At 35.3% G+C, this 24,642-nt stretch overlaps 1 protein-coding gene across 1 annotated transcript in view; it reads left to right on the top strand.

Annotated features, from left to right (window-relative positions):
- Window positions 1–24,642, top strand: part of ARAP2 (ArfGAP with RhoGAP domain, ankyrin repeat and PH domain 2) — a 271,367-nt gene that overhangs the window by 191,190 nt on the left and 55,535 nt on the right. Inside the window, exons 30-34 of the mRNA XM_077177631.1 lie at window positions 18,756–18,871; window positions 20,069–20,268; window positions 21,053–21,138; window positions 21,838–22,020; window positions 23,712–23,886. Coding sequence (XP_077033746.1) covers window positions 18,756–18,871; window positions 20,069–20,268; window positions 21,053–21,138; window positions 21,838–22,020; window positions 23,712–23,886 — 760 coding nt within the window. The remainder of the gene's footprint in view (window positions 1–18,755; window positions 18,872–20,068; window positions 20,269–21,052; window positions 21,139–21,837; window positions 22,021–23,711; window positions 23,887–24,642) is intronic.

Consider the following 24,642-nt stretch of genomic DNA (forward strand, 5'->3'; position numbering starts at 1 on the left):
GTTTTTAAGAACTGCTAGCTTGGCTTCAACTCCCATGGTAAAAGAATGTATTGGATCAAAAGCCCGAAATAGAGGAACCAGAGCATGGTTATGGGAATTTCCTTTTGTAACTGTAGATTGGCTTTGCATTTATATTTTTATTTTAAATCAGACATGAAAGTTATTTCTGCATTCAGTTATTCCAAAAGGTTGTGTAATCAGCATATATCTGTATATATATACAGTTAAATAACAAAGTCTTCTTTTTTGTATGTGTGTGCAAGAAGAAGGTTTGAGGCGACAATGAAACTGAAAAAGAAAGTATTTTTCAAGAGCACTTGGATCTCTCTTCTTTCAATAGTTTGATATACTGTTGAGTTAATGCAGCTAAAATGCTATTTGATTTCTGTTTAATTGTAAACATATTAGTCAGCTCTCATAGGAAACATACTGAAAAACTAGTCAGTAGCTTTGCTTTGCATTTCTCTTTTAAATTGAAGGCAATGTAAAACAAATTTTCCCCATTCCTCTATTATTTCTATGCATTTGCCACATTTGGTTTAGTTTACTGATTACTTTCTTTCCTCAGCCTTTTTTTCCTATACTTTATTTCAAATATTAAGCTAATTAGCATAGCTAAAATATTAATACTTACATAAAATTACATGGCTGTTACAGCAGTGAAGACCAGAACATTTCTGAGGCAGTGTAGACAACATATCTTCACAGAAATATTTGTTCCACAAACTTAGGTGCAAACATATGTTAAGATCATCCTAGAATCATCATAAAATGGCTTGTTGTTGGAAGGGACCTCAAAGGTCCTCTAGTTCCAGCCTTCCTGCCATGGACAGGGATTCCACCCTCTAGACCAGGGTGCTCAAAGACCCAACCCACCAACACAGCCTCGAGGCTTCTAGGGATGGGGCATCCACAGCTTCTCTGGGCAACCTGTTCCAGCGCCTCACCACTTTCATGATAAAGAATTTCTAATATCTAATGTAAACCTACTTTCTTTCAGTTTGGATCGATTCCCCCTTGTTGTGTCACTACATGCTGTTGTAAAAAGTCCTTCTCCATCCTTTAGGCTGCAGATAGTGTCACCCTACAGCCTTCTTCAGGCTGAACAAACTCAATTCTCTCAGCCTTTCCTCATAGGAGAGGTGGTTCATCTCTCTAACCAGCTTGGTGGCCCTCCTCTAATGGGTCTGTGTTTTTCCTGTGCTGGAACCCCAGAGCTGGCTGCAGCCCTGCAGGTGGGGTCTCACCAGAGCAGAGCAGAGGGGCAGAATCCCCTCCCTCCCCTGCTGCCCACGGGGCTCTGGATGCAGCCCAGGACACCTTTGGCTCTCTGGGCTGGGAGTGCACCTGGCCTGGGTCATGTTCAGCCTCCAATTCACCAACATCACCAAATCCTTCTCAGCAGGGCTGCTCTGGATTTGTTCATCCCCAGCCTCTGTTGATACTGGGGGTTGTCCTGACCCAGATGTAGCACCCTGCACTTGATCTCATTAAACCTCATAAGATTACCATATGCCCACTTCTCAAGTTTGTCCAGACCCCTCTGGAGACCATCCTGTCTCTTGGGAGTTTCAACTGCACCACTCAACTTCATGTCATCCTCAACTTTACTGAGGGTGTATTTGATCTCTTCATCTATGTCAATAATGAAGATATTAAGTAACCCTGGTACCAGTGCAGACCCCTGAGGGGCACCACTTGCCGTTGATGTCTGGTGGGTGTCTGAGCCATTGACCAGTACCCTCTCAATGTGACTTTGCAACCAATTTGTTATCAGCTGAACAGTCCACTCACCAAATCAGGGTCTCTGCAGTTTAGAGAAGAGATGTTGTGGGGGACTGTTTCAAAGGCTTTACAGAAACTCAGAAAAATGACATCTCTGACATTTCTCTTGTCCACCAATGTAGTCATTCCATCATGGAACACTGCTAGGTTACTTAGGCAAGACTTTCCCTTGATGAAGGCAAGCTGGCTGTCTCAAATCTCAATCTTCTCCTCACCTGTTGTCACCAGACTTCCTTGATAGCATATGTGAATTCCATGTCATAATTAGTTAAAAATACCATAACATGCTATTGCAAATTTTTGTTTAGTATATAAATTCTGTTACAAATTTGCCAGGTTTGAAATCCATTACAACTCAAGTAGATGTGGTTTCTGAATTCAGTCTATACTTCCTGTGGCAGAACTCAGACAAGTAATGTCACAGAAGGATGTTTTTCTTTTTTGGTACATTGCCTAACATGAACTAAGTTGTATGGATATCCTTCTGTGCAAGGTAACAGGCTGGGTTATTCTTTTGTCCAGACTGAAGGGGAAAACAAATATTGCCAAAGACTAGGATTTGTCTAATCTATGACAAATATCATCAGATGAGCATTGGCAGTCACTTTATGATGATTAAAGTTTTCTCCCTGGTTGCAAATCTAAATAAAATGGATTAGTGTGCGCCCACAGGAGACCAAAGAACATGTCTGCAATTCATTAATAAGCCTTGTAGCTGACACTGTAATGTGTAGAACTCCAAGCACTTAAAAACAAGTGATTGATCATAATGCATTTAGCTTGCAATAGCTGGTCATGCAGGAAATGCACAGTGTCCATAAAAAAACCAATTTTGGCATTCATGGATTTCTGTAGTTATGCAGTGGTGATTTTTGAGATTGGGTGGTTTTACTTCAATCTCTGTTGGAGATCATCAGAGTAAGAACCATTATAACCTTTTGAAAATACCCAGAATTTGTAGTACCCCCTCCCTTTTTTCCTCTTCATACTTTTTCAGCTTCCACCCCTTTTTGTACAAAATGCTTAATTCAACAATAGACACTTGCTCCAAAACTGTTATTTTCTGCAGTGTGGGCTTGAAATGGTAACAGTAGCTTTGATGGCAGTGCAGAGAGAGTAGGTTAGAGTTGCTATTGGACTACTAAAATAATTAGGCCATTGGAGTTTTTGTTAGTTATGCAAAGTGAATGGTTTAAAATAAGAATATAGAGATGATCCTTAAAATACTAAGATCCCTAATATCATTGTAGCTCAAGTGACATTTTAATTTTTTTGGGCCATAAATATTTTGTTTTTCTTTGTCTGTGCTGGTTTCTTCATGTTGTTTGGTGCAGTATGGTATTGTTTAGGTAATAAACATTATTTTTGATACTCCACTATCTTATATCTACAAATTTTATTCTAAATAAATGAACCATCCTTATAGCAAAGGAAGAGAATTTATGATTTACAGCTTAGTGTGAATGTGGGGAATACCCCAGTGTGCCTTCTCAGCAATAATTACTGTCCCTAGTTAATAAACTGCTAGGCCAACAAATTTGAACTTAATCAACTCAGACTGAATTCTTACTACATGAAACACTTCAATGCCGTGGTTATTAAATTAAATTCTCTCTCTTAGGTATTTTGCATACAAAGTAACATCTTTTTAGGGATGGCATGTTTAAATCTCATTCATTAACAATCAATATCTTAGATATACTTCCAAAAAACTTCACTCAAAAGTTACTTCCATCTCAGCATGTGGGTCAGGACCCCTCAGAGATACATCAGAATGATTGATTGATATCTAATGTGGGTGAAAAATCTTACATGCACTGAGGAGTAGAAAAAAATAAACTTTTGTTACCTTCACTTTGGATGGAAGGTTGTCAAAACACTTGAACAGGCCTGGACACTGGTTGAAAGAAGAATATATTGAGGAAAATACATGGGAAGCTATGATTCAGGAAATAAATGTAGAAATAATCTTGCTTGTATTGTGAGTCATGCCTAGTGATGTACACTAGTATGTTTTGTTTTCAAGGAACTTTTATTTGGTTTGTGTTTTTCTTGGTTCTTTTTTTCCTCTTGGTAGACCTTTTTATTGTACCTCTGTGGCATTCTCAATAAAATTACTTTAAAAAAAAAAGCTGATCCAAATAATACAATGGCTGAAGAGTGTGTTTTACTCATGGAGATAAATGCTTTCATTGTTGACTTTGCTTATCCTTTTGGGGATTCTGGTATGCAGTATTTAATTATTACATTACATAGATTTTATGTCCATTTCTTGTTTAAGGTGAGTTAGGCTATTAAAAAATAGTAAAAAAAAAACCTGCTGCTGTCTGTGGATATGTCTCTATTTCAGTTATCGCAAAATTGTTTGTCTTGTACCACCCAATGTTTCCAAACTGTAGAGGTTTCTATGCTCTGCAGGCAGAGGGGAATCTATATCCACTGCATTTGCCCACATTTATCCTTGTCTGTGGTTTAAGACCAGTATGCAGACCTGTGTTAGAGATACGAGAGTGAGGTTTAAAAAGGATTTGAAGCAGAGTGGCTGCATTGGTATAATAAATATGGCTTTGTGTCCTGCTTCTGGTTCACAATCAGCTTGTCTGGCACTTACTTGAGAGGCTCTGCAGGATGTTGTATGTATGATGCTTTTTCCAGCCAAGGGCTGTTATTCCTTGCCATGGGGTCATAAAGAAGTTCAAAGGCAGATAAAATGACAGCAGTCAGCAACAGCAGCTCAGTTCCTGCAACACAGGAGTAATTGCAGCCCATTATTATAATTGGCTGTCGCTTCTTTCCCCTGAAGGAACTGAGCAGCTGCCAGTTTAGTGGGCTGCAAGAAAACTGATGAGACGGGAGATGGGGGTCATAACAAAAGTTGAGAAACTGATCAAGGCAAAATTCATTAGTCCTGGGTAGCTGTAAGAGAAGAGAGGGAGACAGTGCTGTGACTGGTCATTACCAATACCCATGTGGGAGATGGATTCTGACTTCCAGGTTGGTTTGTTTCACCTTGCACTTCTTTGTGGAAAAAAAAGAGAGGCAAGGTTGATTCTACGATCTTTCATCTTATTTTATACAAAACAAAGCAACCACCGAGCAGAAGGCAGGAACCTCTTTATGGGGCTTAGCTAGAAAGGGTTGATTTCATCCTGAATAAGTGCATCAGTTGGTTTTTCATGTGTGCTGCAGCTAAAAGGGGGATGACCTACAACTTGTTCAATTTAACAACAATGTGTTCAATGTGTTGATGTTGACAACAAGGATCCTTAGATACTTGCTTATGGTAAATACATACAATTAGCAGTGTGAGACGTGTCTTTATTGGTGTTTTCAGCAATAAATGCTAATGTAGAAATGGTAGCATGACATGTAGGAATGAAAGGGTTACATCCGCACACACTGTGTAGATGTAACTTCTGTGTTTCAGAAGAAACAAACTGTTTTTTCATCCATCTCTCATTGATGTGGTATGGAATATCAGAAACATATTTCTTAATATGTACAAGTGGGGATGTAGGGGAATTTTACAGGGAGAAGAAAAAGTAAAGGTTAATAGAGTGCACTGTAGATACAAAACCAGAGGATGTTATCACAGTTCTGTGTGATTCTGTGGTGCTCTTCAGGTCTTCTATTTGTGCAGGTCTTTTACCCTCACACCTAAATTTCATTCTCCTATACTGCATGTAGATCTATTTTAAAATGAACCTGAAGAGGCATGTGCAGATTTTGTTGTAGCTGCTTGTCTTTTTAAATAGAAAAGTTAAAGATGCGTTGCATTTTCGGTATTTATGGGGCTGTATAAGGAAAGCGGTTTCTTGTAGGATCTATACACAGATACCTGGGGTGAATTTCCATCTCTTTGAATGTTAGCTGGAGCTTTGCCATTCATGTCAATTGCCAGTTTTTCACTTTAGTGCAGTATTTTGTTTCATTCCTGAATTCTTCTTCATCCTAGTTTCTTAAACGACACGTTCATGCTGAGAAAATATACCTTCTTGTAAGTTCAGTGTGTTTCCAGATTGCAGCTGCCCATTCCTACTAATTCAGAAGGGTTTTTTGGTAGATTTCCTGTTCTTAAAAATCACTGTAGCATGTTACAACCCTCCTCACCCACAAATGGTACAAAATGCTGCTGCTGGGTTTCTGAATATCCTAAATTGGACTGATTTTGTAATTCTAGTTCTATTTTTACTGTTTGTGACATTCTCTTTTATGTGCTATCTTGATAGATTCATTGCAATTTTGATGCAACTTGTGTGTGCTGAGATGCATCTGCATGGTTTCAGTTCTGAGCCAGCACAGCATTTTTATCACCGTGCTTCCCCATGGCATGAAGTGGGTTCAGTTTGGTGCTCTCTAGGTCAGGATGTTGCTGTATGATCAGCCTGTAAATCAGTGCTTCCCTGTTTGCTTTGGTCACTTTCCATTAACAAATTGCTGCTACAGGTGCTGCTCTTCACTGACCACTGACTTGTAAAAGGCATCTTGACTAATCTGAACATAGCAATACGTGTTTCAGAAATTTTTATTTTTTTATCACTGTGTGATTTTGAAGGCTATTATAGCACAACATCTGGGAAAGAAAGAAGTTGTAGACCAGGCCTGTTGCCCCTACCCAAGAACGTGCTCTGAGGCACGAGTTAACATTGCTGTCGACAAATTTTGTTTTTTCAGTTTCTCATTAAATTCAGGTGAGTGGGATTTATTTCTTGCTTGTAAGGATTTGGGCCTGAGTGAGAGACTGGAGAAGTGAAATGAATGTAGAAGACAGGTGGAATCAGTATGGTGTAAAGGAGCCATGTACCTGTAGCTTATTGTAGGTCCTCAAAGACCTTCCTGTATTTTTCAGTGGGTGACAACAGGAAGTTTACTGAAACAAGCAGAAGATAAATGTGTAAATGGAGATAATTTGTTATAAATTTAATATTTAGTGTTCTTTCTATTAACTAGCTGTCTAGATAGTAATGCAGAGTGTAAAGTTTATTTGAAAGATGTATGTGGAGGGCTCTTTTTTAAGGATTTTGCTTTCTTTCTAACTTCTAATCTGTTGAAGTACATTTTTTAAGAGAATGGTTGTTCCATATTTTTACAATAGCTTGTCCTTTTCTGTTAGATATTAGCCTTTGCTCCTCATTATGAAGAAAATAATTTCATTGAAAGCTTGAATTTGCTTTATTTTTACATAAGGTGTTTTTAGCTCAAAATTTGTGATGGGAGGTGATATTCATTAAAAAATTAGATTACATTCATTGACAAAGGCGTTGTGTTCATTTGGAAGGGTATATTAATTCTACACGTGGTCCTGGAACATGAGTATAGTGCAGATATTTTAGAGCCAGATCCTTCTTTAGCTGTCATAGTTGCCCATCTTAGCTTTGATAATTGTAAAATCAAAATTAAAAAAAAATCACTAAAATCAAATGGCAGTGGCTTTTACATGGACTCATAATAAAACTTATTTACAATGGATTTACTAGCAATTCAGTAGTCTCTGTAAGTATTTAATACTGTAACAACTTCAATATTTAAGTAATGGGAAGTATATAGCTTATTTGTAAACTGTATTAATTCTTGAAACTGTCTTTTATATATTTACTTTTATATTTTTTATGTGACATCACTCCCTTCATAGCATAAAGCCTAGGCAAGTATAAAAGTGAATAGCTGCTAAGCAGTAGCTGTATGTGTGTCCATAAGTGATTCTGCTTTACAAAAATTCAAAATAGCTTCTCTGGGTTTATCTGCTATTTTCATCTTTGCTTGTCACATAGAAACAAATTAATATGAGTGAATCTATAGCCAGCAGAAGAAAATATTTTTTTTACAAACACAAACTAAGAAACCAATCCCTCAAACAAACAAAACCCCAAACCCACCCCACTCTGTTTTTGGCTGAACCAAATGTAAGGAGGATGTCTAAGCGGGAGACATAATGCTGAAATGACTGAGTTGGGAAGGATTCAGCTTACAAAAAGCTGCGGTGCAGCGTTGCTGTTGTCATGGCATCAGCCCTCTCTTGGTCCAGGCACAGAAGAATGTGTGGCAAAACTCTTGGTGCTGCTGTCCCTTCACTGTTTTAGAGTAAGTGTTACAGAAGTGGGAAGAATTCACAAATCATAATATGGTCTCCTTAGGTTGCTGTTTCTAGGCTTGAATGGTAAGTTTATATTTTACATTGGCTTCCAGAAAAGGTCTGAACCTTCATGAAGGCTGACACATTCTTCAAAGTTAATGAATAATATGTGTGCACACAAAATTTAGACCTATTAAATATTTATTTATGAATTTCAGAAGGAAAAACGTTATCTTTTTGGTTCAGGTAGTCCAAAAATTTCTGAATTTCAAATTTTAAACAAATCCGAAATTTTACAGCATTCGATGCTTCTATCCTGCAAACGTGAGAAATAAATAGATGAGAATTTATGGTGTCTGGCCAAAAGCTTTTGTGAGGGTCTGTACCCTCCTTGGCTTATTTTTTTCCTTTTAAATTTAAAACCATAATGTCAGCTGTTAAAGTGAAATATTTTTCTTCATGGCTCTCTAAGCAGAAGGTATCTAAAATCTCCCAAGCTGGAAGAAGTGGTTAGCACAGTCCAGAGCTCTGCATGTTTCATGTTATTCATTCATTTATTCTTATAAGGTGTGTGGGTATCTGTGTGTGTTTTCAATATACACCATCTCAGAAGAGTAATTCAGTTTGATAGGATCAGAAATTTAAACTGCTCATTTTATCAACATCGGCTGGAAAATACCACAGGCTTTCAGTTATGAAAAAATGGGGTGTGTTTGGAATATATTCAGGTAGCCATAAATACATTTTTTTTAAAGATGTGAAAATGTCTATAATAATTAGTGCTCTTTGTATGGTACTCTAAAAACTGTTGAAACTTTTTTTAAAAATTAATTTCCCTTTGTAAGTATTTTGAGCCATGCAGATTACTTGGAAATTATGTTTGTGAGTAAAAAACAAGCTTTGGAAAACGTTCTCCATCAGGAAATGCTATTTTTGTTTGTGGTTATTGAAATATTATAAATTATGTTAGTTATTAATTATTTCTACTTGTGAAATATCACATCATAGAATTAAATTTCAGTTTATTGAAGAAGGAGGTAGTAAATAAAATAAGAAGTCTTGATATTTACTGTGAGGACTGTTTGTATTAACACCTTACTGTTTATAGTCAGTAAGTAAAAGCACTGTGCTTGGTCATTGATACTTTTTTTGTCAATATCAAATTTGTTTATCACCATGGGGAAATTTTGGAGGAAAGCAGACTCTCCATTATTTGGAGGCTTTCTTGGTTCATTAGGAGAATTTTGCCAGTGGGGATGTCATAACAGTTTTCTTCCTTATCTAGTGACTACTGTACTAAAAGGCCAGTCAAAAAGTTTGTCATTTTTGCATGACAGTGGTTGTAGATTTTAAGGTATTGCAAAAATGGTCACAATCTGTCCATCCTGTAGGAGTTCAAACACTTTTTTAGCAGTTTTTCTGGATTATGAATACAAAGCAAGATCTTTGGAGAGTATGTAAAGCTTTGGCAAGAAGATTATCAAGATATGAATTCAGAAAATTACAGCTATATGTGGTATCTTAAAATTCACTGATCCTTCTGGTCTCTAGAGAACAGTCTTGCTAAATCTAAGAAGGCTTCCATTTCTGAAGCACTTCCAAAGAACAGTCCAGATGGCTACTTAAAACTGTAATGGTAATATCTATGTTTAAAAATGTCCTTGTATGAACAGGAGTTGCTCTGGGTGCTTATTGCAGGGAAGTGTTTAAAATGGTGTGAGAATTTGAGATGGTGACTATAGGGATAGCTGTTTCAGCTAAATGAAAAAAAAAAGGTGGAAGGGCTCAAATACTAAAATTGAGGAAAATTGAGGTATTTCCACATAATCTTAGAATTTGCATATATTAAACTGGTATCCCTTTGGGATGAAAAAGATGTGAATTGAGTAGCAAGAAATGGGCTCTAAAATGAAATGAGTTTCTATGTGTCAGAAGTTGTGCATCTTAAGGAACATGATTGCCTCTTTAAAGAAGAGATGATGTTATGAATAGCTATTGGAATTAAAGGTGAAAGCCTTGAATATAGGCTGTACTTGCTCCTGACAGGCTTTGACTTTTATTTACACGTTTATTTAGCTGTACCCTCTTTATGTCATCTCATTATTTTTCATGAAGCAGCAAAAATAAAGATCATAGCGCAGGCAGCTGCAGTGGCTTCAGCCTCTGTAGCTAACAAGGTGCTGATTTCTGAATGAGCTCCAAGCTGCAGAGAAGCCCTGCTGGAAGGGTATTGGGATTTTCAACAGAAGGGAGTTACTGTAGTCGTTCAAACTGGAACTTTGCCTACACTTGTCTTCTGTGTATGTGGTGGGGGAGAGGGGGACATAACACAGAAAGCAGGTTTGTCTGTCTTGCTTGGCTACCTGTCAGGGTATTTGGGAAGACAGCAAAGAAGGTTTTGTGTGCAGTATTACCAGCTTGCTTTTGATGCTTGGTTTTGTGTGCCTCAGATGTGAGATCTTGCTTTCCTACTATGTTGAGTGACAAGAAAAAGAAAGTGTATGTCTAAAGAATGGAATATGGTCTGAATCACACTTTCTGTGCGAGAGTGAAAGCTGAGCTCTGAATTGTGGAATAGTTGAAGAATTCAGGTCCTTTGGTATATTTCCAAAGCAGGAATGTGAATGACCTTTAAGTCAAGAAATATACTTTCCACTAATAACTTTAAACTGCTTTGTGTCAAAATGTACATCTTTATGTAGAATTCAGGTTCTTATATTGAACTTAGACATGTTGTTTCTGAAGTACATAATTTGCATACATACAAATTATTTGTAATGGCATGGTTGAAGCATGGATTGTTTCTTCCCTTTTAGCATGTTTCAGCACAAATGAGAAATGTATATATATTTGGAATTATGATCTTTACTCTCTGTTGTCTTATTCTCTCTTTGTTTTTGAGGATTAAGAAATAGAAGCTTTTAATTTATATGTTTGTGTTTGTGGCTGGTGACTTTGAACATCCCCTTACAGATTGCATCATCTTGCCTCAATTCACTGTGACCATACTCTAAAGCCTTTTCATATGGGACTGGGTAGTAAAGACGTGGGGAAATGTAGACTCTTGTGTTCTCTGTTCTGATCTACTTTACTTAAGTCTTGCTAAGACCTGAAGATTCAGTGGCTGCTATTATGTTGAAATTGATTGAAGCCAAGGATCTATCTAGAGTAAAAGCTTACTTGGGGTTACATGGGGAGACAAATGCTCCTCTGTTATTTAAACCTAATTTTTTGAAGAACTCAGCTAAAAACCTTTGGTAACATTACCTCAGTTACAAATTTTTGCCCCCCCTCTAATCATGGGAAAACTGGTCTTATTTCTAAGACCTTAATTTCACCTGATTATAATATTGTGTAGTAGATACTATAATATGCTATTTCCTTCCACAGGATCACTGCCTCTTTCAGTGCATTGTCTATTTAGTAATTGTTTGATAATTTTGATTTCTTTTCATGGTATAGCCCATGCCTTTTTTGTAGCACACTGTTGAAAAGTGCTTTACATTCAAATTATTCCTTCACTGATAAAGGAATGTTCTTTGAGGAGCAGTGAGGAATTTATTTTTCATTAGTTCCTGTAAGTTAAAAGGAACATGATTGTCTCCTCCATGTGACCACACAGTTCTGAGAAACAGAATGGAGGATTCAAATATCCATATATTTAGCATTCTCTGTTTTTCTAGTCTTTTATGGGTGGCTGGGAGGGAATAGTTCTCTGTCAAACTATACCTGCTCAAAATACTGCTTTCATAGGTCTTGGCTGGAGTTCCAATTGCTCAGCAGTTCTGCAAATCAAACCCTAGAGTATAAAGTCAGATACTAGGAAATGACAAACATACAGTGAAATGACTGTATGCTAAGGCTTTGATTTACACTGAGTAGAAACTGGAAAAGGCAAAGATAAGAGCTAACTCTCCAGTATAGTATTTAGTCACTTCAATTATGTGATCCTCCTCGTCTTTTTTTTGTATTTTGCAGCCCATAAAGGAAGGGAGCTTTCATCTTCATGTGTCCTAGATCCATCCCATACAACAAGCAAGGCATGGGCCTGATGGTGCATAATCAAGCAATATAAAATTGTATTGATATTGCAAAATACATACATATAACTGCTGAAGTGAGGATTCTGAATTGCTCCTGTAGTAAGTGAATAGAGAGATCTCTAACTTAAATGAGAAGTACCATCTAAGGTTGTAACTACCTTAGAGTGTTCCTCAGGAATGCGTTTTTTAAAGTAATCTCTTAGTTATTCCCACTTCTTATGTACTGGCTTTCATCATAGAGTCATCTCAAAGTACAGGTATTACATTTTTTTATAAAATAATGATGTGGAATGATACAGAGAAGGATGTATTCCAGCAGAATACTCAAAATACTGCAGGCAAGCTTATTACATGGCACTGACTAGAGCTAGTCTAAGTGGGCCTTCTTGTCATTTGCTGTCTCCTTTGTAACCGCCAAAATTTTGGATGCCAGGTTGTCATTATCATTTTTTTTTTTTCAAAAGTAGCATGAATCATTTTCATTCTCTAATGGGGGAAAGAATTTTTTTGGTTAAGTGAAGAACTTAAAACTGATGATGTGACTACCTCACATAGCATAACAGATGAGCACCCAGCTACAGAGCTAACATGCACAGAACACTGGAATTTTAGCATCTCCTTGCTCATCAGGGCTTGAGTTAGCAACCTTCATGTTCTTTTAATATTATTTTTTGAGTGTGTAATTATATACTGTATGCATCCCTGTGGTTGTATTTTGGGACCTCATTAGAAGACTGTAAGGCAGTACCTATGTGGGTTTTGTATTACAATCCACAATATGTAACTCTCACTGGAAATCTGTATTAAAAGGTTTTGGGCTGTGATGGAGGATGTAGAGAAGCCTGATGAAAAAATAAATGGGGGCCCTAAGCTCAGTACATATAGAAGGAGAGGAAATCAATATAAACTTGTGTAAACTTAATATCATCAAAGCAATTTGCATTACTAGTCACTCTTTCTTAAACTCTTTAATATATAAAAAGGTCTTAATTTTTTTATTAATATGGAAGCCAGTTTTTTCCCATATTTCTGTTGCAGAAATTAGCCCTCCTTAATAGCTGGAAAGGCTGAAGTGTAATGCCTCCAAATAATGAGGAGAGGAAAGAAACTATGCATACTTCGTTTGAATGATTCTAGTTCTGGCTTTTACTCTCTCTGGAATAATTTGGTTGTTTGGAAGGAATCAAATACCATGGGGTAAGAAGGAAGGAAAAGACTAAATCGTGCTAAATTGTTAAGGGAATTTTCAGATCTTGCAGGAGTAGTGTAGTTGTCACAAACTTCGTGATAGCTTCCCCAAGGTAAATCTAAAGAACTGTTGCAAATTAAATGGTAAATTCAAGGAACCATGTAAGGTCCTGTTTTGGAACTCTCTGATCAGAGATATGGTGATTAAAGGTCAAGATTGTTCTGAGTATGGGCAGGAGGACAAGAGTAATTTTAGAAATATGAATAATCTTTTTATAAATTAGCATTAGGGTGGTATGAAAGATAGCTGTTAAAAAGGAAACAAAAAAGTGTGCATTTATAAACACAATACACATTTGTGTGTGTAAATATATCTTTATATGTAATATAATGTTCTTGATTTGTTACCTCTAAGCACTGTTAGATATCTATCTATCTGTCTATCTGCATGCACACTCTTAAATATTGCATGTCCTCAAGATCTGACAGCCAAAGACAAAAAAAGCAAATTCACCTGGATCTCATAATACACAGGAAGGAAACTGATGTGCAGTGAGAATACTCAGTTGATGTAGAATTTCCAAAAGTGCTGTGTTCCCAGCATATATCAGTGCTATTTCTGTACTTCAGAGTTCTGTACTTCTGTATTCTTTTTACTTCAAAATAAGCTACAAACATACATTTATACATTAAGATAAATACTTATGTATGTATATGCATGTGTGAGTGTGTAGAAACATAGCCTCTTGAACTCATGTCAGCAATTTTCCTTTTTCTCTGCTGTTGCCATTATCCAGTTAGTCCTCTACCAAAAAAGGAGATAAAAATATGGATTGATATTTCTAATATGAAAGTAGTAGTTAGCTAACTTCTTATTCGCAGTATTTCTTTTATTTCAGTATTTTAAGTTAGTTCACATTTTATTTTTATGTGAGAAGTATGGGTAAAGTTATAATTGTGGCTGCATTTTTTTGGTTTAATTTCTATGAGATGTTTTCCTGATGCAAATTTTTTTTTAATCAACTCCATACTTTGGGGAGCTAATGTTAGATCCATGAAAGACAGTGTATGCAAAGACATAGAGCTCCTATGTTCAGATGAATTTTGGTCTGACTAAACCAATAAGAATGCCAGCGCTAGTGTACTGGAACAAAACCAAGCGGAAGGGAAAAAAATAGAAAAAAAATTATCTTTATAGGTAGCAGAAAAGAATTTTTAGAAGTGCCGTTTTTTGGAGAAAGTGTTTACTGAGAGTCACAAGGTTCAGGCTCTGATTACAAATTTATTTATGACTTGCATGGAGAAAGGTGTCCAAGTCTGTCTTTTTAAGACAACATGCTAAAAGTTAGGCATCCAGCAGCTCTGAAAATTTCACTTGTTCGGATATAGTTGCATGATTTTATACATATATATTTTAGTGTTTCTTAGCCTTGGTGTTTATTTCTGTGTCTGTAAAACAGTGGTGGTATGTTAGAAAAGGTATGAGACTATTTGAATCTCCATGAATTTCATCCAAAATAGAATTGAAGAAATGTTAGTAAAGCCTGTCATGGGGCAGCTTTTGCCTATGAAAAGATAATGCATAATAAAGAAGACAGTTTTGTACACTTAGAGGCACTTTATAGATACATGTTAAAGGTATGTTTAAAAATAAAAGTTAAATAATTTCATGATTTATATACAGATGACAGGTTTTCATAGGTTATGTGTTTTTCAGACAGGGGTGTTAATGACAGCAGCAATTCCACATTATAATAATTCACCTTTCAGGAAGGAACAACAGCTAATCAGAAAGCCAGTACTCATTTTAGTATTTTTAGCTTTCAGTTAACTGTGCTGTTTGGTGAATACTTTTGATCTATTATTATATCTATAAAGAATTTTTTGGGTTTTTTTTTAAAGCTCTTACTGTCAACTCATTTTTCAACTTTTCTTAGCATTCATACAGATAGTATAACTATAGACATTTAAGTTGTATCTATATTTAAATTAAAAAAAAAAACCCAAACCAAAAAACCCAACCCTTATCTTTCTGCGTGCATTTTTGAATCTTAAACTTGTCTTCCTTTGTCAGAAATCGTAGTGCAGTTCAGTGTATCTGAAACAATGAGCTTTCAGTGGGTAGAAGCAAGACAATTCTCATTCTGAAAAGATACTGCTTGCTTTTGCTGTCGATATTTTTTGTATAGTTCTTGAATAGCCCAATTGTCCTTCGTGCACTCAAAGTGAATGAATTCATCTTTCAAAGTGGAGCACTTCTTTCTTCCCTGTACCAATTCCCACTTCTGTTTCTGAAGTAGAGAAGAAGACTGCACTCCTGAAAGCATACAATTCTGACACTGAAAATTAGATTCTACTGTACCTGTCACTCACAAAGCCAGGTCTATGCCAAGTGTTGTGCAGTTACCCTAAGGAGTTTGTTTGGACCATTATGGAAATAACTTCACTTTAATGTCCCGATGAAATTGCTTAATTTGCCACCATATTCTGTTCTGAAAAGTAGATTCAAATTTCTTAACATTTCTGACATTCCTCACTCTGGAATTCAGTATTGTAAGTTCTCATGCCCTTGCTGAATGTAAAGTATAATGAGTTATTCTTTCTTTAATGGGATTGTTCAGACGCTGGGCACTTGTGCAAATTTTGACAGGTTTGTGCTGCACCTAAAGGTAAAGACTTTCAAATTAATGTACTTTGTTTCTAGAGTGCTTTCTTGGTTCTATATTGTTAAATGAAGTACCACAAATTTTGGTGTCTGTTTTCACAGACATAAATATTTGTGTGTGATCTTTGTGGCAAATTGCTTCCATGCAGCTTGCTCTGTTTTGCTCCAAGGAAAGGAGGTGCAACCAGCTGTTTGAAGGCAGAAGAAGCAGTCTGAAAGGAATACAGAGTAAATATTTTCAAGAAAGAACATTATGGAATAAGGAGTTAATGAAGTTTAGTTAGCGTTTCTTTCCTCTTATGTTATGTAATGAAATTCTCAGTTGTCAGGCAAAAAATTGAAAATTCTCAGTTATCAGGTGGCAACATCCATATACAAAAGGACTTGCTTTTATTACAACCAGTATTTGGGAAATTTATGAAGTAAGATCCTACAGAGATCTCAAAGCATGTTGTTGTTGTTGGGCTTTTAATTCTTTGAGAATGTGTCTGTCAGTGGCTATTAAGTATAATTTTCTTTGCTGCAGCTGTTTGTTTAGGGACTTTTAAGTGCATAGATTGCTGGAAGCATTTTTGGGAAGATGAGCATGTGCATTTTCTTATTTGCATTATTTTTATGACCGTCACCAGTAGGAAGTGCCTAAAGGGAAGCTACTCTACAGGGGAACTTTGATCTGGCTCAGTAAGGTAGTTATTATTTTGGTTGTCTTTGTTAATCATTTACCTTCAGTGAACTTTAATCCCGACCTAGAAGTGTATTGAACACCTTTTAACCATGACTTCTGGTGGTTTTTCAGCTGTTATTTAATAAACAAAGAATGCATTGCACTGTGCAGGTTCAAGGATGGGCTTATTACCTCTCATTAAAAAATCAGGATTTCTTAAGGCAAATTATTTTAAATAATTTGAAATACTTGAATCAACAAATGAAACTTGCAACCAATTTACATCTCAGAAGCATAAACCATTTAATTCTACAGAGGTAATGGTTTTGGGTTGTTTTGGTTCGGTTTCTTTTTTTTCATTTCACTGATAGAAATTAAGGTTTTGTATTTTTCTTTCCTCAGTCTTTTCTTTTTCACTATTTCATGCTCCTCTTTTTCTCACTGGTGATGTGAAGTTAAGAATGCTTCACTGCTACAGAGGATGCTGTCAAGTTCACACTCAAAATGAGGTTTTTCTGCCCACTCTTTTCCCGTACAGGGTGAATTAGGGACTGTGTAGGCTTAACAGAAGTCTCTGCTCTCTTCTGAGGCAGGTGTGTCAGTATGAAACCCCTTGATTTATGCACAAAGAGAGTAGGGACTGAAGATGAGGGGAGAGAATAAAAATGCCTAGGTTACAGAATAGGAGGGTAGAAGAAAAGGGGAAATATTTAAAATTATTTCTATTTTTTGTCTATTTTCTAAAATAAATTATATGAGGAGTGGCTAACATAGATTACTTATTGAAACACTTCTACATTTTAAAAAGATTTGTGTTGAAATTCACACCTAGTTCCCCACTGCTACTGTCAAAGGTAATGGATTGTAAAAAAACCACACAAAAATTCTTAAGAAGTCTGGCAAGGAAACATTAGCTAAGTTATCTCACAGTATATTTAAATCGTAGGATTTTTGTCATTCTAAAAATCTCATCTTTTAGTGGATGTTGTTATGCTTCCCGGGGCATTATTCTATTCAATGCCTCGTGTGATACAATTGATACTTCTACTTGTGCATAGACACACACATATATGTGGCTTTTGTCAGATTTAGCCTTAACAATCCTGCCTACAATGATAGTTTTATTTGCTCATACCTGAAATAGGGAAATAAAATTAAAAGAGTTTTGTGAAGTATGTTCTCCATAGTTCTTGGTGCCTAAAAATTTGTGAATCTTACAAACAGAAACTTGTCACTGATGAAGGTTTAAATATGTATTGACTAGAAAAACAATCCTCTCTTCAGAGGCAGGCAACTCTGAGGCTTTTACCCTTCAGTGCTTTTATTTTTATCAGTCTGTACCCAACTACTTGTTATGTGAGAGGTAACAGTGAACATGCAAATGGTAAGATATATGAATTTGGTTCTTTGCTTGGGTGATACAGCTTGGTTTTAGTTCTGATTTATTTACTATTCTCAAGACGTATGCTAATATTTCTAGAAATTACACTTGTGGAAGTGACTGCCTTGAGATCAACATGTAAATAAATTTAAAGAAGGAAATGCTAATGGTATTCCAAATAAATAAGAAATAACATATGTATTCATCCGATTTTCCAAAATCCATACATTTTGAGAGGCCCTCACAGGAGCTTAGTGTGAGCTTACATTTTATTTCCCAATTCTGCCAATACAAAAGTTATTTTTTAGTACATTTTTCCATGCATTAAAAAAACCCCAAACGATTTCACTTGTTTCACTTGTTCACGTAAGATAAAAATAGTTTGTTAGAACTGAATCACAACTAGCTCTTTGTCTATTTTAGCTGCTGTATAGAACCTTTTTTCAAAGACATGTTTAGTTCATGTTCTACACCAGAAGCATGAGGAATCAAAGGTTTAAGAAAGAATTTCATACACATTTAGTTTGTTAAAACACTCAGTCTTAAAGCAAGAAAAACTGCTGTCAGTTAGTTAGAAGGATTTAGCTTTATAAAGTTTATTTAGACACTAAAGCATGATTTAAGCCAGATGCTTCCAGAATTTTGCATTTACCTTTTAATGCAATCTAGTGTTTAACCTTTTTTTTTTATTATTCTTTCCTTTATTAATAGTTCAATCATGCATTTTTACTCCTACCAACAATCAAGTAAGGTCATTATAACAGTTGGAAACTTTTTGGTTGGACAAAATTTAGTGGATGTTTGTTTATCCATTAAAAAATTAGACGTGGCTTATATGTTATGGTAAAGATGTCTGTTACTGATCTTGTTTTGTTTGAACCATGATGAAATAATTTTTCTTTACATGTTTTATTCTTGAGTGATAACCTTCTAAACCTTTATTACCTTTTTCCTAGGACTTTAAGACAGGATTTGGTATCACTTTAATCCCTATGAATGTGGCAAATGTAAAACAAGTGGATCGGGCTGCAAAGCAATCTTTTGAAATAATTACTCCTTATAAAAGCTTTAGGTAAGAACTTGAGTATTTACTTTACAAAATATGCAATTAACTAAGGCACTAAAGAAATACTGGTTTCATACTGCAGTGCTGTAGCTAGTTTGGATGAAAAGGTAATGTTTTTATTGAGGATGTTCAGCAGTGTTTAGAATAATGGATGTTCTTTGATTTGTTTAGTTGTGTGCTTCATCTCTTAGTTCCTGACTAGGCATACTATGCCCACAGGTTTGTACTTTTATGTAGCCTTCTTTGTTCATTCTGTGCAAGGGAAGGGCAAAAGGAAAAAAAAAAGAGAAATGAATTCCTCCACTTTCACAAATTGACTTCATCCTGAAGAATAATAAACTTCAATAGTGAAATAATGCTACATCCATTTAGTCGTATGCATTTTATTTGAAAAGAAGCTTTCATGTTCTATCGCTTGTAGAAATCCTTGGTTGAAAGTAGTTGAATGTTTTACTTTGGCTGATTGCTGAGACTTGTAATGATTTTTAAGAAAATGAAAGTACATGCTAATAAAAGCCTTTTGTTAAGTGTTGTAGTGTTTCTTAACTGAAATGTTGTAATGAAGGAGGAAATTTCTTTGTTCTCCTGGGATTGTTAAATGTTAGGAAATACTTTCACTCTCAGTCAGCTAGCTGGTAAATTAGTCTTGATCAGCAATTTGAATCTGTTGCTAGTTGGTAGATAGCTAGTTCTTTGATTTTTTTCTTAAGACATGACCATGTTGATTTTTTTACTATTTAATTTTTAAAAAGATAAATTTAAATGAAAAGCAAGTATTTTTTTTAAATTCTCAGTAATTTTTTAAAATTCTCAGTAGTTTTTTTAATTCCAAGTTTTTTTAGTTCTCATTTAATTCTCCATGTTTCCTTATCTCATTCTATGCTTTTGTTAAAGTTCAGTGTTTAAGTTTAGTAATTGGTAACATAAAAAGATTGAAATTAACTCAGGGATGTTACATGAATGTTACAAAAGCTACATACCTTATACTAGTAGTGGTTTTGTTGAAAACAATGCTAAAACAGAGGGAGTTTCATTGAATTTAAAAATACAAAATAATACATTCTATCTTAGGTTTATATCTGTGTGGAGGAAGATTTTTGACTGTGATTTCGGGTGTAAATATAATAAATAAGGAGGCTACAGACCATGTTTAATTGGGCTTTAAAATAAAGATCAATAACACAGAAAAGTCAATTGTTTCAGCTTTACAGCAGAGTCAGAAAGAGAGAAACAAGACTGGATTGAAGCACTCCAGCAATCAATAGCAGAAACTCTATCTGATTATGAAGTAGCTGAGAAGATTTGGTTCAATGAGTCCAACAGGAGCTGCGCTGACTGTAAAGCTCCCGGTCCTGACTGGGCATCCATCAATCTCTGTGTTGTCATTTGTAAGAAGTGTGCAGGTAGAGTAATTAATGACAAGCTATGTGCATTCCACAAAATGTCATATTTGCATATCTATGTATGTCCTTGAATTGGCATTATTTTTTGGTTTGTGGTTTTTTTTTAAATTTTTGAACTGTTATTCTCGTAGAAGTTTTGAGAAAGAAAATGTAAGCATAACTTTTTTTTTAATACCAAGGTCAGCCTTATTCTAAAGCACTTCCATGCATAAATGACATGTCTGTGGTGATTGAGTTCTCTCAGGTGAATCATCCTGCACAATTAGTGGAAATTAAGACACACTAAGACTTCATGGGAAAGGAATGGTTTTCGCAAGGCTAGATGCCAAGGAATAACAATTTTCAGTGTATAAATTTTGGGTATTAATTTATTTACATCTGCACATATTTTACTGCCAATAGGGATAGCTTTTTCAGATACTACTCAAAATATATATACTTATATATGTTTTGAGATATACTCAAAACATTGTCATGTTTTATATTGAAATGCTTAAGCTGTAGATTCAAGGAAATAATTTTTAATTCTAGGCTTTCTTTCAAACCAAACTATCCCAGAAATAGTCTACATGAGACAGCCTATTTTTTTATTCATTACTATCAAATAAAATTAACTTTTTTTTAAAGAAAGATATATTTTTATTTAAATTATTCAAATGTCAAACCCAACCTTTTGTAAAAATAGCAAGTAGAATAAATCTGCCTTCATCACATTTTTTTTTATCTAAGCAGAAGAGAAACCCTGTTTAAGTGCCTTAGTTAAGTAATGCTGTTGGATTTTCAGGACAACACAGGTCTTTAGGACCAAGAGATTCAAAGGTCCGGAGTCTAAAAATGGATGCAAGCATTTGGAGCAATGAACTTATTGAGGTATGTTGTGATATTCTAACTCTTTTTTCCATCTTAAAGCCGACTGTATGAAAGGGAGGTATTTACTGCTTTACTCACAAGAAAACTGAACATACAGCTGCTAAACAATATGGTGCTGTTACGGTAAACTTGATGTTTTTGATGTTTCTGTGCATCATGTACCTCTCTGGAATTCCAAATATTTGTTTTGCTAACAAAATGTAGTTTCTCTTAGTATTTCTCCAAGTACCTAATATTTTGGGGGAAAAAGAAATAATATGCTTTTGGAGAACACTCAAGATGAAGAAAGGGGAAAAGAGAGGAAACTTGTCACTACCAGTTTAGCTGCTTGGGATGTTAAAAAGGGGTGGTGGTAAACAGTGGTCCTGATAGAGAGGGTTGGAGCCATCAGTTTTTTCTTCAAAACACATGCTAGTCTTCTCTGAACTTGAACTAATATTTTCTAATATATAATGAAGTGTTATAACTGATTAACCTTTTAAAGCTTGGCTGCTATTGATGGTAAATGATAGCTGCTGGCTTTATTATTCATTTGTAGATGACCATAGGCAGTGACTGAGAGAGGCTGCTGTCACCAGAAGGAAATTTTCTTTTCTTTAATAACTTTCTTTTTCAACTTTTAGCAGCTGAAAACTGTTCAGAGGCTAGCTTCATATCCTTCATACTAATTTGCTAATTTATTCCCTGCATCTCATCCAGATCTTTCTTGTCATTGGAAATAAGAGGGCAAACAGTTTTTGGGCTGGAAATCTTCCTCCAGATGAAGAATTGCATATTGATGACCCTGCAGAAAAAAGATTAGCATTCATTACACAAAAATACAAAGAGGGAAAATTCAGGAAAACACCTTTCCACTACAAAACCAAGGAACAGTTGAATAAGGTAATACAGCGTGGTTAAGCCAATACCGTATTTTGGATTGTATTGTATCTGTGTGCAATTTGGTCATCTTGTTATACTGGTAAGAAATTAATGCAGTGTCCTGAGTGATATTCTGACACAGTTGAATAAGAGTTATTTAGGAGCCTTTGCAGTAGTCATTGCAAACTACCTAGTTTATTCTTTTTCCTGTTAGTTTATTTGAAGAAGGTTATTGTACTTCTTCCTATGTTTTCCTGAGCCATCAAAATATGTATCTTTATTTTAATGTAACCATATTCTAGGGATGCAAATTTCCACTTCACTTCTTTAGATTATTTCCTTATGTGCTTTGTCTGACATCTAACATTCAAATATAGTAGATGATTCATTGTTATTAATGGTGAAAATAGCTGATACACACTTACATAGTAGCTTGTAGCTTATTGGAAATGAAAAAGCTTAAATTAATGATGGAAAATGTATGTTCTCTACTTTTACAAAATAGCAAGTTCTTTAGAATTGTAAAACAGATAACTTCAATTTTCAATGTCTCTGTAAAATTTTATGTCCATTTGACTGAATTCTAAGATCTGATGGTTTGAGTCATGATTTTTCAGGGTTAATGAATACAGAAGAGTTTTAATGCATTCTGCAATTCAGTGCACTCAATTGCATGAATCAAATCGTCTCAAAGGATATACAGAGATTGTGGGGTTTGTTTTTTCTGGGGAAGGATATATGTCAAAAAATCGTTTAAATACTGGGAAAAGTTATCAACTTCTCTGTAGAGACATGAAATTACCATGTAATAAGGCATTAATTGCCAAGTAATTCTAGGAGTTTTACTGAACTGTCTTCTCTGTTATCTTGTGTGTTCTGGGTGCTTCTGTGTTTATTAGAACAGCTAAATTTTATAGGAGTAATCTTCCTATTTTGAGTGACTTTTGCTTTAATCATTTAAGAAAAACTCATTCACTAACTAAATAACTTAAATAAATATTAAGTCATATAAATTTTAATGGAATAGGTTGCTCTAATTGTTTTACTTTTTGGTTTTAAGGTTTTGGACCAATCTTGTAAAAAAAAAAGTTTAAGTTTATTATGTTTGTCTGTGTATACAAAAAATAAAAGGAGACTCATGATTTAGGATGTGGTGAGGTGTTTAAATTTCAAGGAAGATGAACAGGAATCAAGATACAGGTTAATAAAAAGAGTGAAAAAAACTTAATATATATTAATTAACTTAATGTATCTTATAATACATCTTAATAAAAAGAGTAGTTTGCCTTATTGACTGATGGGGGTTTTTAAAAATCTACCTAGGAATTTCAATATGAGTCCCAGCAACAGAGTTTAAGAATCTAATCTCATCTCTTTTGTTGAACTTCTGAGGTCTGAAATAGTAAGAGCTTTTCTCTAGTAGTTTGATGCAAATAAACAGCAAGCTTCCCCTCCAATTGTATTTACTCATGTTTTCCTTCCAAAGTGCAATTTGTGAAAGCAACGTTTTTCTGGGTTTGGGTTGATATTTTGGGATGTTTTTGTTGCTGAATTCTTCTAGATTCAGCCAATACTTCATGGCTTCTGATACTTCTCAATGTTCATGGTCTAGTTATATCAGAGTTGAAAGGATTTGCATCTAGGTTGCATGTATTTGTTGCCAGTAACTTTCTAATTTAAACAGACTTCCTGTTTCTCCTCTCTCTCATAAGGCCCTGTGTGCTGCTGTAGTCAAGCAAGATGTGCTAGAAACTCTGATGTTGCTCTTCAGTGGGGCTGATGCCATGTGTGCCACTGGAGACCCTGTTAACAGCACCCCATACTTATTGGCCAAGAAAGCTGGACAAAGACTGCAGATGGAATTCCTGTACCATAATAAGTTCTCAGGTATGATGCATTTTGTTCTTTCAATCTAATTTCTTATTATGAAAAAGAGATGGAAATAATTTAGAAGCAGAATTGGCTTTGCTTTGAAGAATAGTGGCATATCAGAGAAGCCGTTGTGATGGCATTAGCTGTATTTTATTAGAGCACAATTTCAATTCTGTGCAGTTTACTGTTTTGCTCAGACATCATGTTTAGGACTTAGCAAACACAGTGATAAGTTATAGGTCTCACACCCTTAGTTATAGCACAGAAAAAATCCATCATCATCTTGCCAATATTATCAGTCTTTTACCAGAAAGAAATGGGTACTCAAACAAATGTCTAAAGAATTCATCTAGTGCTTTTTCTTTTCCTTAAAGGATATTTAAATTGATATCCACTCCTTCTTGCACACAGACCTAGCTGTTTTTTTTCACAAACTCTCTTCCCAAAATAAAACTCAGCTCTTGAACCTGCAATATGATCTATCCTAGAAACTTCCTTTTCCCATCACAGCTTTTGTTGCAGCTTGGAGCTTGTTGGAGCAAATTATAAACTTTGGCTTGGAAGTGAACAATTCTGTTTGCAGTGTGTGGCTGCTATGAGGCTCTTGAAAACAGAAAGCTGCTCTTAACAGTAAATGTATTGAGGTGCAGGGATGCGACTGAGCTTTTCTTTTAAAAGTGCTGTACAGTATCTGAAACCATCAGGGGCTGAAAGTTCACATACAGATCTACACTGTAAAAATAAAAAAAGCTATGTGGATGTTGTCCTGGA

The sequence above is a fragment of the Agelaius phoeniceus genome, chromosome 4 (assembly GCF_051311805.1).
Source record: "Agelaius phoeniceus isolate bAgePho1 chromosome 4, bAgePho1.hap1, whole genome shotgun sequence".
In the NCBI taxonomy this organism is placed as follows: Eukaryota; Metazoa; Chordata; class Aves; order Passeriformes; family Icteridae; genus Agelaius; species Agelaius phoeniceus.